Genomic DNA, 16,470 nt, shown 5'->3' with positions numbered 1-16,470 from the left:
CCGAACATTTTTTTAAATTGTTTAAGATTTCGTGAGACACAATAATATAAGGTACAAAACAAAAAGCCTCGCCATATTCAGTGGAATTTCATGAAATGGCATTAATTTCTTTGAAATGAAAAGTTTACCTTTCAACATTTTCAAACTGGACTTGTAACAACTTGGATTTCATCAAACTTGTAAAAAAAGGTCTTGTAAATTAGAAAACAAAAAAGCGGCCGCCCTGAGCGCTCACACAAAGCAAGTGCGGAGTAACGAATGGGCGTGACTTTATCAGGCTACAAAGTGTAAAGCCCCGCGCCGGTAGAGGTCGCTGTAAACTGGCGCAGTGGGACACATACGACCTTTTACACAAATAATAGAGAACAGTGCTATTTGGTGATTACAAATGTTACTTTAATCAAGCTACTGGAAGGACTAAGGCTTTCGAATTATAGAAGTATTATCGATAATAAATACGTCGTAAAGAGTTACATCTGTTGCGCTTCTAAATAGATGTAACTGTTTTCATCAGATGCGTCGATTTATTAAGTATCGCTGTTAATTTTCTTTTTTTATGTACTTCAATAACTTATCAGCCTGTCTCTGCTGACTGTACCTATATATCACAAACTACAAAGAGCATTGTCATTGTCTGTCGGTAAAATCTGCAGCCGGAGGACTTCAAGTGTGCTCATGTTAGGGCGATTCTTAAAGGACCCGTCGAGGATTTTAGTTTCTCCTTCGTAAATCTTTGAAGAATACGTTCCACCGATTTTTGACTTGATGATACCCCTCAAGATTTTATTAAGATTTTCATTATTTATTTTTATTCTTAGTGAAAGTTATAGTAATAATACTTAGTTTAGTATGTCCTAATATTTTTATTCAATTGCATATTTCATTGCTTTAAAATATTCTGCAGGATGGAGAAATATATGAAATAAAATTTCGAAAAGCATTTCATAAATCGTCATCTATTTTGAGCCCTTGTTTTTGTCGCCGACCCTAGCAATCTATTCTATCATTATTTCTTCCACTGAAATCAACACCAATGTCCACTTTGGCAAATATTGAAGTAACAATTTCTGTTTGATGTACTTATAAAGCATATTTATATATACATATTTACATTAAAAATTGCAACTAATTCACGACTACATTTCGTTGGTAACACTTCCCGCGATATACGACTTCTTTTCACCTATCTTTTTTACATAGTTATAAAGGCAAACGTTCTTAGTGGCCAGTATACCATGCAAAGACATGGTATACTGGCCACTAAGAACGTTAACGCCGTGTCGTGTCACGTGAGTACCCACAGGACAGCAGGGATACTGACACAATTGTTTATTAAAAACGTACTTCAATACATCAATCTAAAGCATGGTTAACTAAAAAAGCGTAAAACCTATTGAACTTAAATTGTAAATAATTGTTTCAAATTATCTGGCATAAAATATACCGGCATTGAACAGTTAATTTACAATTTTGAACGCATCACAATTCTCTTTTGTTTTATAATCGTGTTCATCTAAACTCATATCTATTGTTCAATATATAAAGGCCACGCTTTTAACGTGGTCGTGTATATTTGACATTATTTTTTATGGAGAATCTTAAGAGTTACTCGCATGGAAATGCTTACTCAAGTTTGGTCGAATTCGCCGCAAAATCAACATCGTGTTATGCTACTGCTATAACTTAGCCTAAACTTAATTTTTAAAAGAACCAAAAAGACTTTGGCTAGCGCCATCTGTTGGCTGCGTTTTTAAACAAAGATTATCTTAGCTTTAGGCTTTACTAAGTTAAATATATGCAGAAAAATAAAAGTAACATTGCATGGATATCTTTCAGATCTGTAAAACAATAACAGAAGGGGGTTCTTGTCATGTCAACAGGTATTTTTCCCATTTTTAATTCCGGAAAAATTCTTAAAAAGACACTATAAACCTTTGTACGCGATGAAGCTTCGTTTAGTTTCCTCGCAGCGGGAGATCGAAAAGTGGCTGTCATACTCAGAGCATGGCTTAACATCTCTTGTTTTTCAACTCTTTTTAAAATGTTGCAAAAACAAGTGACAATCAGTGAGTTTCAATTACCTATACAACACATACTGTTTTCTCTATTCTTTTCATCGCGAGTGAAAGAGACGTCTATACATTTATAAAAAAAGATACGTATGCCTTGTTATTTTCTGTTTTTCTTTGTGATAACTTGCCTTTATACAAAATCTGGAATCAGCAACTTACCTGAAACATAAAAGTACAAATAAGAAAAAATTATAAGTAAATATGTTTTTATTGACGTTGTAAAATATAATCCTTTTAATTTAAATTGTACTAGTAATACTATAAATAACATTAGGTGATGTGACATTTTAAATTAGTTTCTTTAAAAATATATTCGTTTTCCCCATATGAATTAAGGTTAACCCTACATTAAATGTAGTTATTAAGTTTCCCAAAACTAATATGAAAACAAAGTGAAAGTGAAGATGAGATATAACAAACACGCAGACATGTAATTACAACTGGAGCGGTTAACTACAAACTGTAACTACTTGTAATTGCACTAGCTCTAACTCCGCGACGGTTTAACGTGCTATTAACAAGTTAAACACGGTTAAGATATAACTTAACTTTAGTTATGCTACTCTGAAATTTTAGTACAATTAAGATACGGTTTAATAACATTTCAGTATATATAACAATATTGACACATAATAAATCGATTTGGAGGACGAAAACTGTTGCGTTCACCACACATAGAGTGAGACAAGGATTTAAGATGACAAATAATTTATTGATAACTTTAGGAAGGTGGATCACATATATCATGTTACGAATCTTACGTAATTATATATTATCTGGCAATTTATTACTGTATACTCGTATGTTGATCTAACCGCCCTACACAATGAGACATACCTTGTAACTGACGACCACAATAAATGATTTCATCAGTCCAAATAGAGTCTTATTCTATTGTTTTCAATTTAGAAATAATAAAGAAAAGTTCCACAACAAAACTGACGACTTAGTAAACTTAACGATAATATTTTATAACACTTAAAAATAATTATAATAAATAAATTATTACGTATAGTATGAATGATGTAAAATAAATTCTTTATGAAGTTAATCAGCTTTCGTACAAGTATTTTACCAGTTACTGGTAAAATACTTGTACGAAAAACTGTAGTTATTTTTGTTTTCTTTTTTTCTTTAAACACATATTTTTGTGTGATTGTTTCGTCTCTGAAAACCCAGATGAATACCGTTTTATTTGATACTATTAAAACGATATTTTTTTCTTATTAATAAAAATGTCCTAAGTTCGCAGTCACAGTTGTCGTATAACGAATAATAACATAACGTATATGATCAGTGCGCACGTTGAGTGATCTTACAGGATTTCATAATAGTCTCAGCTCACGGACAAACGGCCGGACGGACGGACGGGTACAGCGGTGTACTATGCCATAGCTGATATGAAGTTAGCCACAATCACCTTCGTCAACCTGATAGTTCTCTCCAGTGCTATTATAGGTGATAAAGAGAAACATGGTAAGTCTTACTTTCCTTAATCATATCAAATATTATAATAAAAAAAACTTTATTTTGAGATATGTAAACCTGAACTAAAGGATTTTTTTCTATATTTATTTATTTTTTTATTATAATATTTGATAGATTATCCAGCTATATATACATTTAACAATAAAGTACAGTAATAATAATCCCATATTTTAAACTACTAAATATTTAACTCTCTATGTGCATATAATTAGCTAAAACTCCTGTGTTTATTTCTGCCATAATTGTAGCGGGTTTTCCTCTTAAACATGTCTCGGGACAGATTAAGGTTCAAGGTCACATAAAGGACAATTTAATTAGTATTTGTTAATTGCTATAACAAATTGTATACAGCGTTTAGTATTATTGGATGTTAATATATCGAATATATAATTGGTAAACAATATGTTACTATTATACCGTCTTATTGTTGAATTTTGGAACACGCTGTATACTCAAACAATTATGTTGTTGTAATATTATTTGGCTAGCGTGTTAGAATCTAGCCTTCGATAAACACCTAAAAAAACCACGCAAATAAGCTGAAAAGCTTTTTAAAGCGGGTCATGAAATGTCCGGGACTGAGAGGCATCGTAAGTGGATTTTCCGGATGAGGTGATGAATAGGAAGGGAAAATGTTCTCTTTCTGTGCATCCCGTCTTCCGTCGATTAAAGGTAGGCAACGTATCTGGAATTGCGTATATCTATGGACAATGTCTTCGCTATTTCAGCGATTTCAGGCGGCCGCTCGCTCGTTTACCAACTCATGATATAAAAAGGGTCTTGAGACGGACGAACAACAAAGTGATCCTATAAGGGTTCGTTTTTGTTCGTCCGTTCTTTCGAGGTACGGAACCCTTAAAAGGTGTATAATTTGAAAATGTAATATCACTCAAAATAGTTATATGATGATATGTTTGAAAACATAATATAGACATCAGTTGATATATCTAGACCAAAGTTTCCCACACTTTAGGAGATGAACTGTTTTATAAACATTTTAGATTAATTTGCCTCCTGCGATGTTTTATAAGTCGTTTTCATTAGAAGACATATTTTTTTTTATTGATGTGTCAGACAAAACAATTGAAACTGTAGAAGTAAATTAAAATTAAAAACAATTGTAAAAACACACTAAAATTAAATACCATGTTGTCATCACAACAATTGACGACACACATTTTGAACAATCCGATTTATAAGGTTACATTTTATATGAAGATCCCTTTTAGATTTAACTTGATTCGTCATAGAGATCGATTTTTAAGTTTTCCAAAAATTTTTAGAACTGTTAGAAAATCCGACACTGTGCGTACCGGCGCAACACTTCGCGCCAAAGAATTCTAATTAATAATGTCTAAAAGTACTAAACCTTTTAATTTTAATCTACAAATTAAATGTATATAATAATTAACAACAAACAAAACAGTTGTCAATAGCTATAACATTTACAACAATGGTATAAACCATGTCTTTAGGGATAGAGATTGTATTTCGACTTGTTTATTTTATTGATAACTACAATTTCCACCTGGTTACATTAACGAATTACTGTTCAATATTTGATTTGAATAAATAAAACGTATACCCACGTAATCCCTTTATCCCTGAACAATTTACAAACGAGTGGGAACCCATCATAAATTCACATAAAATAAATATTTATGCCGGGAAAAAAAACCAAACCGTTTTATACAGCGAGAAGCAACGGTTTATCGCCGATTTTAATTGAATTAGCAACACAAATACGCGTAAAGCTTTTTAAATATTTGTAACAACGCAATACTTTAAGCAATAAGGAAAATATAAAAAAATAAAACTGTCTGAAGTAAAATGTTAAGTATATAGTAGTTGTCGCCCGGCACCGCCCTCGCCGAATTAAAAAAAAAACATCATTAGTAGCCTATGTATTCTTCTAGACTATGCTCTATGTCAAATAACATCGAGATTCAGCCTTTCTGGAGATACCTACCAACATCCATCCTTTTATCTAAACATTCGCATTTATAATATTAGTAAGATGTAAGATTCTAAATAATATGATTTCCTGGTACTTCTGCTTTGTAAAAAGGCGCGAAACGTGAATTATCTGTGAACAAAAGACTTCCAGAGACATACTGAAGATATAAGAATACGATAGATAAAAAATATACAAAAGGCTTTATATGTATATATATCATATTTATGTACAAAATTTATTTGTACATAACAAATAAAATAAGGAATAATATAACATTTCTGATATCAGCACTGTACATTGTTACAGTTCAGTCTTAATGAAACAGAACGTCTTTATCCGATAAATTTCAATTTTAATAAAATTCCTTCGTTATTATATAAAAACATTTTTATTAAATTAAAAAAAAATATTCACTGAAAGGAAATAACTTTCTTAAGAATTTTGTTTCTTTAAAACAACGCCATTTCTTTACATTTTCTTTACTCAAGGGACGGCATTTATAATACAGTCTCCAAGAAATTGTCGTCTGTCGCAAGATTTATGAAATAAATAAAAAATCCTAAATAACTATTCAATTTCTTGGAACCATTATTCAAATCAACGAATTATGTAAATGATCGACGTTGTTTGATGTTTAGACAATTTCAAAAAAATATTGAAACAAGTCGGTCTTAATTTCAATTTGAATCGACATGTTGGAAAAGAAAACAATAATACTCCGACTTAGAGTAGCCTCTTTCATTTTAAATCCAAACCGACTAAAAAGACAACATAGGAAACAACAGTACCCTCTTTTTTCTCTCTTCTTCGAAAACAGTTCAGAAGACGGCTATCAGCCGGAATCTTCTGCATTCGGTGCTCACTACCAACATCGTATGAGCCTGGTTTACTTTATTAACTAGCATATTCTAACCAAATTCTGTATTGTATTCCAGACCGGTTCATAATAGCGTGCCACACAACAGACTTTGAGTGCTTCAAGCGGCAGTACCGGTCGCTCCGGGACAAAGTGCTGCTGGGCAGTTTACAGTTCGCCATCGATTTTTACAAGCCATACCTCTTCCGCTATGGGGACAGCGGTACTTGCATCAAACTCTCAGGCCTCGAGGAGAGCGAGCTCGTTGGCATCAGGTACCTTGACATCTGTCACACGAGGACAGAATAGCATACAAAGAGTAGTGCTGATATTGTTTAACACACACTTACTGTCATAATAGTACTGTTCTGTCTTTGTTCTAACTAGCGTTATGTGTTAATGTTATGAGTAAAAATTCACCCGTTTCGTAGAAGAAGGAATTCAAGAAGCTAGGAGGTAAAACTCCGTAAAACCATCGGAATTCTTCTTTTCTTACCTGTTAAACTGTTACGACTTAAACGAAAATATTTAGTTTATTAGAACAGTTAAGACATTAAGCTGCACATTAATATTCTATCGTATAACACAACAATAAACAACGTTGAAAACAGCAAGTTAACAATATAACATAGCAAAAGCAAAGGCGGAGGCGGAGAGATCGCAACCAACATAACATTGTTAACTTTATTGCAGAAACTTTTGCGGCGGGAACGAATCTCCAGGGAAAACACTTGATTGACCTATTTAAACGAATCTAAAATAATTAACAGTTGAACATTGTATTTAAATGTATGATATGTAACTTAAAGGAATAGGCAGAGAATATGAATTTCCATTTGGGATGAAATTAAACTTGTTGACATAAATTCACCCATTCACATCAAGATAGTAATTTCTACTTCTGTTGTGTTGTCAGCATGGACAGCGACAGCAAGGAGTATCTGCTGACGCTGGAGCTACCGCTGCGCATCCAGCAGACCACCAACAAGACGGAGATCTGTATGAAACCCGACGTTGGTACGTTACACTTACTTTACATCCATAAATCAACAGTCGATCCTCCTTGTCAGGGATACAAGAATTATACATCTCTTCGTGTTTTGTTACTTACTTGCTCCTTCCCAAATGATCTGTAGCCGAAATCCATATGCGAGCCTAGTGTTTGATCCAAAAAATATTAAATTACTTTGTACCAAATGTAAACTACCAAAAGTATCCAATCTAGTATAGATTATGCTTCACGTAAGTGTAAAACGTTTTTAAGTTGTAAAACGATTTTCTCTAATTGTGTAATTTTTATATTTGCTTGTAAATTAGATTGATCCTGCGTCTACACGATATTTTAATGACACAATCGCGTGACATTTTCGTCTCGTACGAAGTGGAATAAGCTTTGGACATTAAAAGTATTATATCACTCAATATAATTGGGTCACACCGTCGATTCTGACGCAATAAAGCTTTAAAAGCATTCTGACACGAACCAGATAAAGTTAAATAGAATATTAGTTTGAGGGATCTGTCGGTATATTTATTCTTTATTTTGGTCATAACGGAAAATCATATTGTCAACAAAATCCTGTCCTCTTATTCTTGACGCACATTATCTCTAATACTCGCGTTTTCTTTTATTTTTACTAAAGCTTGCTTACTTAAAACTGTTTGTTTTTAAGTGTAAACATTTAAAAAAATAGTTTTCAATCATAAATAACTTATACTTCTGCAAATTAGACACACCTTCGCAAAGATTCAGTCATTATCCGTGATGTATTTACTTGTCTAACTTACACAGGAGTACAGGAAAATAACATTAGTAGAATGTCTTTTATTATATTGTATACGGAATTCTAATTATTATAGTTTCAAATCAAAGTTTACGCCATCAAAATATTTTATATAGCTTCCTGTCTCTAGTATTTAGGTATTTAATATTATTCGCTTTTACAAGCTACGTGTCGTTAACATGTCACTGAAAAAAGAATTTATAGCCTGAGAGAGTAAATAGTTTTATGTCCAGAACGAAATAAAAAACTATAGTTGTGTTTTATATTTATTTATACTAAAACGATTATTTAATAATCTACACTATTTGTAGATACGCTACATTGCTATTAAAATAATTAAGGAACTATATAAAAGTACATCAAATAAAAATGATATGTAAATGCCATTATAAACTAACATCCATATCACCTGTGTTGTTCAAAGGAGAAAAACCTGCAAAAAATCATATTGTAATTTTATAATTCAAGTATTTTGACAGTTCTGAGAAAACATGATTTTATTTGGTATTCTTATGAACCTTTTTATTGTTTCAGAGTTTAAAAATGTCGGCCCCCACATAGGTAAGTCATGTCACAATTTATATTTTATTTCGAATATAAAAACTGTTTTAATATGTTCACATACAAGTTTAACATAGTAAAGTTTCACTGAAACTAGGATCAGTTTAATCGTTATTGCCCAATTTATCCGCAAACCCTTTTAGCATAACATTTATAGTAAATCAAATATTCAAGGAAAACCCAAAGGTAGATCTCCCTCGGGCTATCGCACAGCCGGGATGATCCGTCAAAATGTAAAGTTATCGCCCACCCATCCAGCTAGCCTTTGGTTATAAAATGCCAATCATCCTTCACAAACGTATTTCAAATATTTATAACCGTTTTTATTATTTCAGGTCCGTATCGCAGCTTCAATGGAAACGGTGGGTACATGGTTAAAATTCATCTGGAAATAATTTTTTATTTATTGAAAAGTCTTTATAGCCAAACAGAATAATGGATCTCGACCATTTTGACTTCGCCACATTATTTTAAAATAACATATTTAACAATTGTCTACAAACTACAAACTAATAAACGCAATAGCTAATGAAAATCTTGATTTATAATTCAGAAAACGTTTAATACATATTTTGTTAGTGAATAGTTCTTTAAAAAAATATCTTCGGGATGATCTTAACAATCAATTATTGAGTTTAGCTGTTGACTAAGAGTTGACAATATCTGAATATGTTGCAGCTAATTTCCATTTAAGCATGTATTAGTTTAACTATCGTAGTACTAAGTGGACCCACTTAAAGCCTCATACCCACTTAACGCCTCCCAGCTAATTGATCCGTGTCTCCCGCGAAAGCCTCTCGATACCGGAAGTGGTCTCCTTTGTACGCGCTGTCCTTCGCCGCGGATATACCCGAGACTAAGCGGCCCTTCACGGATAACAAGATGCGCCATTGTTCTATGTATTGAATTTCTTTGTGTGAACTTCTTTTTTTATTTTACAATATCCACAAAGGCACTTAATATTCCATAACAAAATGGATATAAAATATGGAATTAACTTTGCTTTTTTCGTAATACTGCAGTAAAAAAATGTATTTATAGTAAAAATATTAAGTTAAATAAGATCCAATAATGTTTTATTTACAGCAACAATAAAAGCGACTTTCCCTTACGAGCTGCGGAAAAGAAAAGGCGACATATATTTGCTGCTGAAAGAGGAAGACCTAGACGTAATCCTCGACATACCAGACCTGAGGCCACCCATCCGATTGATGTCGAACGAAGGTCAGAACACCTAAACATCATGTCATTTTGGTTAACTGTATACCTAATGTTTACATTGCGTTCTTACCAAATAGTCACAAATTGCCTTAAACTTGTATTAATAGATGTTATTGTCTCTTTTCTTGGCAAAGGAAACGAAAGAAATATCTGGCTAAGCGACAGCTTTAAGCAGTCATCGTGATGCCGACTGTTTTGTTCGCAGGCGGTAGCGGCTACGAGATATCGGAATGGGCGTACGAGGTGGTTGAGCACATTGACGCGGCGCGACACTTTGCGTTACCCTACACCACCAACATACGACTCTTCTCTTCCACCGTGCCTGTACATAAGTATGTAGAATAATATTCTTTTCAAACCTTACTGACTTAAGGTCATCTACACAATGCCCTCCCGCTACACCCCAACACACCTAACATTGTTTTCTGTGCTTCGACTCGCGCGAACTTACGAGCCGCCAAGATATATGAATACTACTATACCATGTTACATCAGTAATCTAAGATTATGGTTATCTTCCTGTCAGTAGATGCTGTCGTCTGAAATCGTAGTCATATTTTTTTTTGACTATTCTGCAAATATTTTTAACATAGATAAATAGCTTAGTTTAGTAATTACCTTGTTGGATAGAGTTACTGGAATGGAATTCTGTTTCATTTCGGTACCAATTAAGGCGCAGGCCACATTTCAGTCGCCGCGCCGGGGCCGTGGGTAAATAACATGGCAGGTGTTCAAATGTCACAACTATACTGTTTTAGATCTAGACAGAACAATATCGATAGTAATCAATTTAAATCCATATTCGATTTTATTTTATCGAAGTAATTTATGACTATGTTTTAATAAAAAGGATCTAATTTAGTTCAACGAAAAAGGATAAAAAATATATGCAAACTTTTGAAATCTGTTGAAAGTTAGTTCAGAAAGATAACTTTTGAACTGATTAATTTTCTATAGATTAAAAAGATTTTCGACGTTTAAGAATTTTCGTATTATTTATCTTTTAATAAATTCATAAAGTCAATTTTAACATGTCACCAAATGGTGAGGGTTGTAAAAGTGAATGGACGGTTGATTGCGCGCGACGTGAAGTCAACCTGACGAGCCATTTAGGTTACAATTGTAACCCTAATTCAACCTCCCTCCCCATCACCCCTCTTCTCACCCACCAAAGTCACTTCAATATATATTTCATACATACTGTAAAGTTGTTAAAATGTTGTAAATATCGTCTTAACAAAGCAGAAGGCAAAAATGTAACGAATTTGTTTTCTACAATACTTTTGCTAAGCTTAATACTTATAATGATGTAGGAACTAAAATTCTAAAAAAAGTAATTCAACTTTTTAATGAATGAAAACTTGGAATACAATTCTGAGGTTGTTTGTTATTTGTTAGTTTTCCACAAACTTTATAAAACTAAAACTCCTTACATGAAGTACCAGGAAATCATAAAAAGCGGGAACAAATTAATGTTCCGCAAAACAAGAACAAAGGATATGTCTCTTTGTCAATAAATTTTGCAGAAACATACTTTTTGTTTTTGGAAGCATCACTTGAAAAATACACCTGGTTGAAAGGGAATATGTTTCCTATTGCAGTTGAATACGGACTTTGTACTCTTGTTTTTAAGTCTATTTTCGCTTGTGGATTTATTTTAATAATTCTTCGTTTATTTTCGTATATTTGGTGCGGCGTGAAGTCGGAGGAACGTGCAGGATGTGTGCTGTAGCGAGCCGCCTATGACCCAACATTTCTCATTTAGACGACTACGTTCACTACGCTATTATGACTACGTAGGATATGCCTTTGATGTACGATAAAAAGTAAAAGGGAAAACATATATTAAACAGAAAACGTAACTCTGATTTCACGACGAAATACAATTTGTTAATTTTAAAATAAAAGAAACATGTTTATGGTAGGTTTTGAACAATAGTATCTATATTGTCATATTCGACTTTCAAATCTATCTTGACTTACTTAACTTAAAGCCCTATGACCCCGTATTGAGGCAAAGGGCGTCCACAGTGCGCCTTCTACTGTGTTCGTTTCTTGAATCAATAAAAAGCAGGTGATTAGCCTGCAAATCTATATTATTAACTAGTAATTTTTTCAGTATTATTCCAGTGTTATTAAACGTATGGTTACTCTACTCTCAACCTCGATGCCCGTCACTTAAAAACAAACATACACCAAATGTGAATGTTTTGCAAAACTCGCCGCGCACGAGAAACTAATCGTTGTTTTTAATTTAAAATATAAAATTAAAAGAAAATCCCATCTCTAGTAGGAAATGATACAACTGACAAAATGCACAGATATATGTAGAAATAAGAACGCAGAACTTATATGATCACTCAGAGAGCTTAGTTTAGATTTAGTTAGGATATTCTATAATGAACGACTTAAGTAACCAATTAATAGCTTTGAATACAGATAGTAATAATAACAATGTGTTAATACTGTTTATGTGAATTATTTCAGATACCTCTTGTTGTATCCAGAAGAAGAATACGCCGATCTGAAGTTTGCATTCTACGATTCCGACTAATAAACCTTAGAAATAATTGATATTGTTTTAATTATTATTCGTTTAGTTTGTATGTCGTTTGTTGCTTTACTTCTCAACCCCTCTCTAAGTATCATTTTAGAATTTAGAAAGAAAAAGATAGTCAACAGGTCCGTGACTTCTTCAATACTCGGACAAACGTTTGAATGACCTATGTTGATAAATGATCCCGGAACATTAGTGATTTCCACTACCGGCCTCTAAAGATGTAGTCATGCTAACTTCTTAACGAATCTTATGTCGTAGTTTAGATATACCGCTGAGCATTAATAAATTTACTGCATAGTTGCAGTAGGTGTTTTCTAATATTTAAGAACTGTAATTTTTTTAGACCACATCATTACTTAATATCAGGTGGGTTTGTAGTCAAGTGCTAGCTTATTCAACTTAAAAAAATGTACAAACCTTAAACTTTCTTTCATACTTTTTTCTATCATAAATTAAAATTATATGTTTTACTCGAACTGTAATGAACTTCGCAATATTACACGTTCGAGTAAGCTCTGGATAATGTTTTAAAATGATTAATACGAGGAACTTGCTAGTTAAAATATTTTTAATAACTTACATAAGTAAAACGTAATATTCAACATCCCCTCGCATTTCGCAGTTTATATGTTAAGTGCGGCCTCTCCTCCAATGTTTGCTTTAATCAGAAACGTAACGAGACAAGTCGTTTGAAGCGAGGCAAGAAAATAAAACTGCCTTTTATAATTACTAAAAGAACATTTTATATAATGAACACATACGATGCGATTACATACCCCATGTTGTGGAAGGCTTTAGGAAGGCTTAAGTCTAGTGGACTGACATAGACTAATCATAAAGATGTTAAGTTATATTTAATTAAATACACAAATAAATATTTATACTAATTTATAACGTCATTCTTTAATTCAGTTCCAAATGATAAATAATAAAATAAACAAAGTCGCAAACACCAAACGCGAGATGACATTTTACAATAGTTAGATCCCTCGATAAGGACCAGAGTAGTTACAATTAGTTAGGGCTCTATTCATCGTACTGTAAAATCTCTGTTTTCCCACTCACATTGTCCTGATAATCTTTATATGCTCTACTGAATATTATTTAGCTAAAGAGTTTTGTTTCCCTTTTACGTTTTTTGTTATTTCATATTAGAACGTTAAAGCTAAATTACGTACTGTGAAGAGCGCAATTAAATTACCTTATTAACCCCCAGCACCGGGGGCGGTTGCCTTTAAAAATAATTAATTATCGCCCTCCTGCCTTACGCCGGTAATTCACTCGGCCACCGACAAAAACTTGCAGAGTTTCTTACACGTTAACTGCATGTTATAGTAATTAATGATAGCGGGTAGCGGAAAATAATTTATCTAGAGATTATTTAAACCTGTCTATTTTATCATCATCAACTTACTATACATCCCCAACCTTAAGTTACGGGTGATTAGGTAATAGTCAACTACGTTGGTCCAGTGCGGGTTGGTTGACTATACACATATCTTTGAATCTCTTCTCAGATATGTGCAGGTTGCATCACGATGTTTTCCTTTAATATAAAAACGTCAGATCCTGTCCATTTAGAACTATATAAATAATTTGGTATGCAACATCAAAAAATTGAGATACTGCAATGCAACGGAACATCATAATTAAGCGCTAATAAGTAAATAAGTATTTAATATTTAGGTGCTATACTTTAGACTACAGAATGTCTAGAAAGGTTTTAAAAATGCTATTGGAATATTGTAGTGAACGAAGTTTAAATCAATTGTATTCATAGAAGGCAAGGTAAATAAATTACGTAACTCGCTTTCGAGTAAATACCATGCGCTCTACCTTAGGTCGAAATAACGCGTCGGTTAACTCCGGGGTTAAGGAAACCAAAGTACCCGTGAAATATAATAAATTATATTCATACATACAATGTATATTTATCTTGTGAACTCAATACAGATTAGATTAGAAATATACTTAAATAATAAATTACTAATAATGTATAGTAATATAAACCGTGTCTCTTACACAAGATCATAATTTTCAATTCTTAAGCACTTGTTTAAATTCATAGCGACTGAGAATTGTTACCAAGTCAAGTAACAACAAATTACTCTAACATTTGAGCCACAAGATGCTATCCTCATAATTATAGTCGACAACAAAACAGAATTACACGTTTATGAAGTTGGGAACAGCTTACAAGAAATTTCAGTACATAAATAAGGTTAAATGAGGTCTTTAGCAGACACGCTGAATTCCGTTCATTAGGCCCGGGCAAGCCTTTTAACTGCCTCAAGGAAAGGCTCCCGGGGCAGAGGGGCACTTTATACCACAGCGTATGGTCCAAGTTATAAGCGGATAGATCCATAAAAAATAAACTTTTATCTTTTAAATTCCGTTTGATTTACAAAGTAGGTGTTCAGTTAAAAAAACTATCAAAATTTCAAAAAAGAAGCGTTGTGTACTTGATTTCCATGTGGTTTTATTCAAAGAAAATTTGAAACATCTTAAAATCTAAATTGAAATAAGTTTTTTATCGCTAGAAATTTCTTGTCATCTTTAACTTGTACCAATCGCTATTGTAAGTTCAGAGTATTTCGCAAAAGTACTCTTTATGAATGGCTCAGTAATAATTCTCATCGTAGACCCCGTCATTGTGACGATTTTACGAGGCAACTCGAAGTTGTAATAAAATGGAGTGGGTCGCGAGACTTCGCAGCTCTATGATCTACGTTTTACGTTCAACATGGTGAAGATTTTACTACAACTCTTGACACGCTGAAGAGGTTTTTTATAGTACTAGAAGATGATAAAATGTGACGAAAACGTGACCTTTCTTGTTACTTAAGAACAACTGACGGTAAAACTGAACTACAATTATTATTTCGTGTTGTACAACAGCACGTATCCGGTGATGCCTTAGATTAAAGAGCTTCAGGTTATGCTCCATCACATCGTCTTTAAGAATCATAGTTTACTTTGTACACCTCTACCAAAGTTTACACGATGTTATTACCTTCAATAATTTATATGAAAGTTTACGTCTTACTAGGTCTCAGTCACGATTCCCTGCACGCGGAGTTAAAAACTTAATAAGTAGTCTGCGTGTTTAATTTGACTGTGCTCTACATCTTTGTAAATTTTCGATGAGATTCGTTTAGCGGTTCTGCAGATACCTTTCAACAAAAGTCCATCCATACATCCAAACATTCGCATTTATTATATATCTTATTAGGATAAGACTAGTAAGAAGTAAGATCTAGTAAGAAGTAAGGTGTAGTTTCAGAAATCTTTCTCCCTTAGTGGCATTTAACTACTAATTGTAAAGTTTGCCAAAGTGTAATAATATCTGACAAACATTAAATCCACACGAGGGCAGTAAACTGGGCGTTACGCGACATTATGACGTCGCGAGAAGTTTGCGTCGGCAACAGGTCCCTATTGTCGCGAGCGGTTTATTTACTGCCTAAACTTTACCAATATTAATATTATATTATAATAATAATACAAAAAGATTGAATATCCATGTGTAAAAACAAAGGAAGGTAATATATTTATTTTCCCAACTTGATAGACATTCGTTATCTTAATGTATATGAATAACAGTAATCGAAATTCTCAACATGGTACATGTTTATGTATTCAAGTATTTGACATACGATATCTGATCTAAGAATTTATTCTATCCATCGCAAAGATCACAGATAGTAAAGCATCAATTGATAGCGGAGCAGAGCGAGGGCAAAACGCCAGGGGCAATATTGGCCGCAATATCCAACGACCGGACACCTCATCGCCAACAGACGAAATGGCACAATTAATATTCGATCCTAGAGATCGATACGAATATTAATTTAATTTCTATTAAACGGAGTACAAACCTATTCAATTGCCCACTAAATTGTGTTTTCTATTGCTATTACGAACTTTAGGTCAGTTGAATTAGAACCGAATGGATTAAAATGTTGTAAATA

The 16,470-nt window shown here is 33.1% G+C and overlaps 2 protein-coding genes across 2 annotated transcripts in view; one reads left to right on the top strand and one right to left on the bottom strand.

The window, feature by feature from the left end:
* The window catches only part of LOC106116738 (uncharacterized), an 80,546-nt gene that overhangs the window by 20,943 nt on the left and 43,133 nt on the right, over positions 1–16,470 (bottom strand). The gene's annotated exons all lie outside the window — the stretch shown is intronic.
* LOC106116739 (uncharacterized) lies at positions 3,382–12,509 on the top strand. Its single transcript, XM_013310717.1, has 8 exons — positions 3,382–3,548; positions 6,453–6,648; positions 7,290–7,390; positions 8,692–8,718; positions 9,054–9,080; positions 9,805–9,942; positions 10,145–10,271; positions 12,427–12,509. Exons 1-8 carry the CDS (start codon positions 3,473–3,475, stop codon positions 12,491–12,493), a joined length of 759 nt encoding a protein of 252 aa, XP_013166171.1. The 5' UTR covers positions 3,382–3,472; the 3' UTR covers positions 12,494–12,509.

This window comes from Papilio xuthus, unplaced genomic scaffold, assembly GCF_000836235.2.
Source record: "Papilio xuthus unplaced genomic scaffold, Pxut_1.1 DF827714.1, whole genome shotgun sequence".
NCBI classification, from domain to species: Eukaryota; Metazoa; Arthropoda; class Insecta; order Lepidoptera; family Papilionidae; genus Papilio; species Papilio xuthus.
The sequence above is the reverse complement of the archived record's forward strand: the minus strand, read 5'-3'. Positions and strand labels throughout refer to the sequence as shown.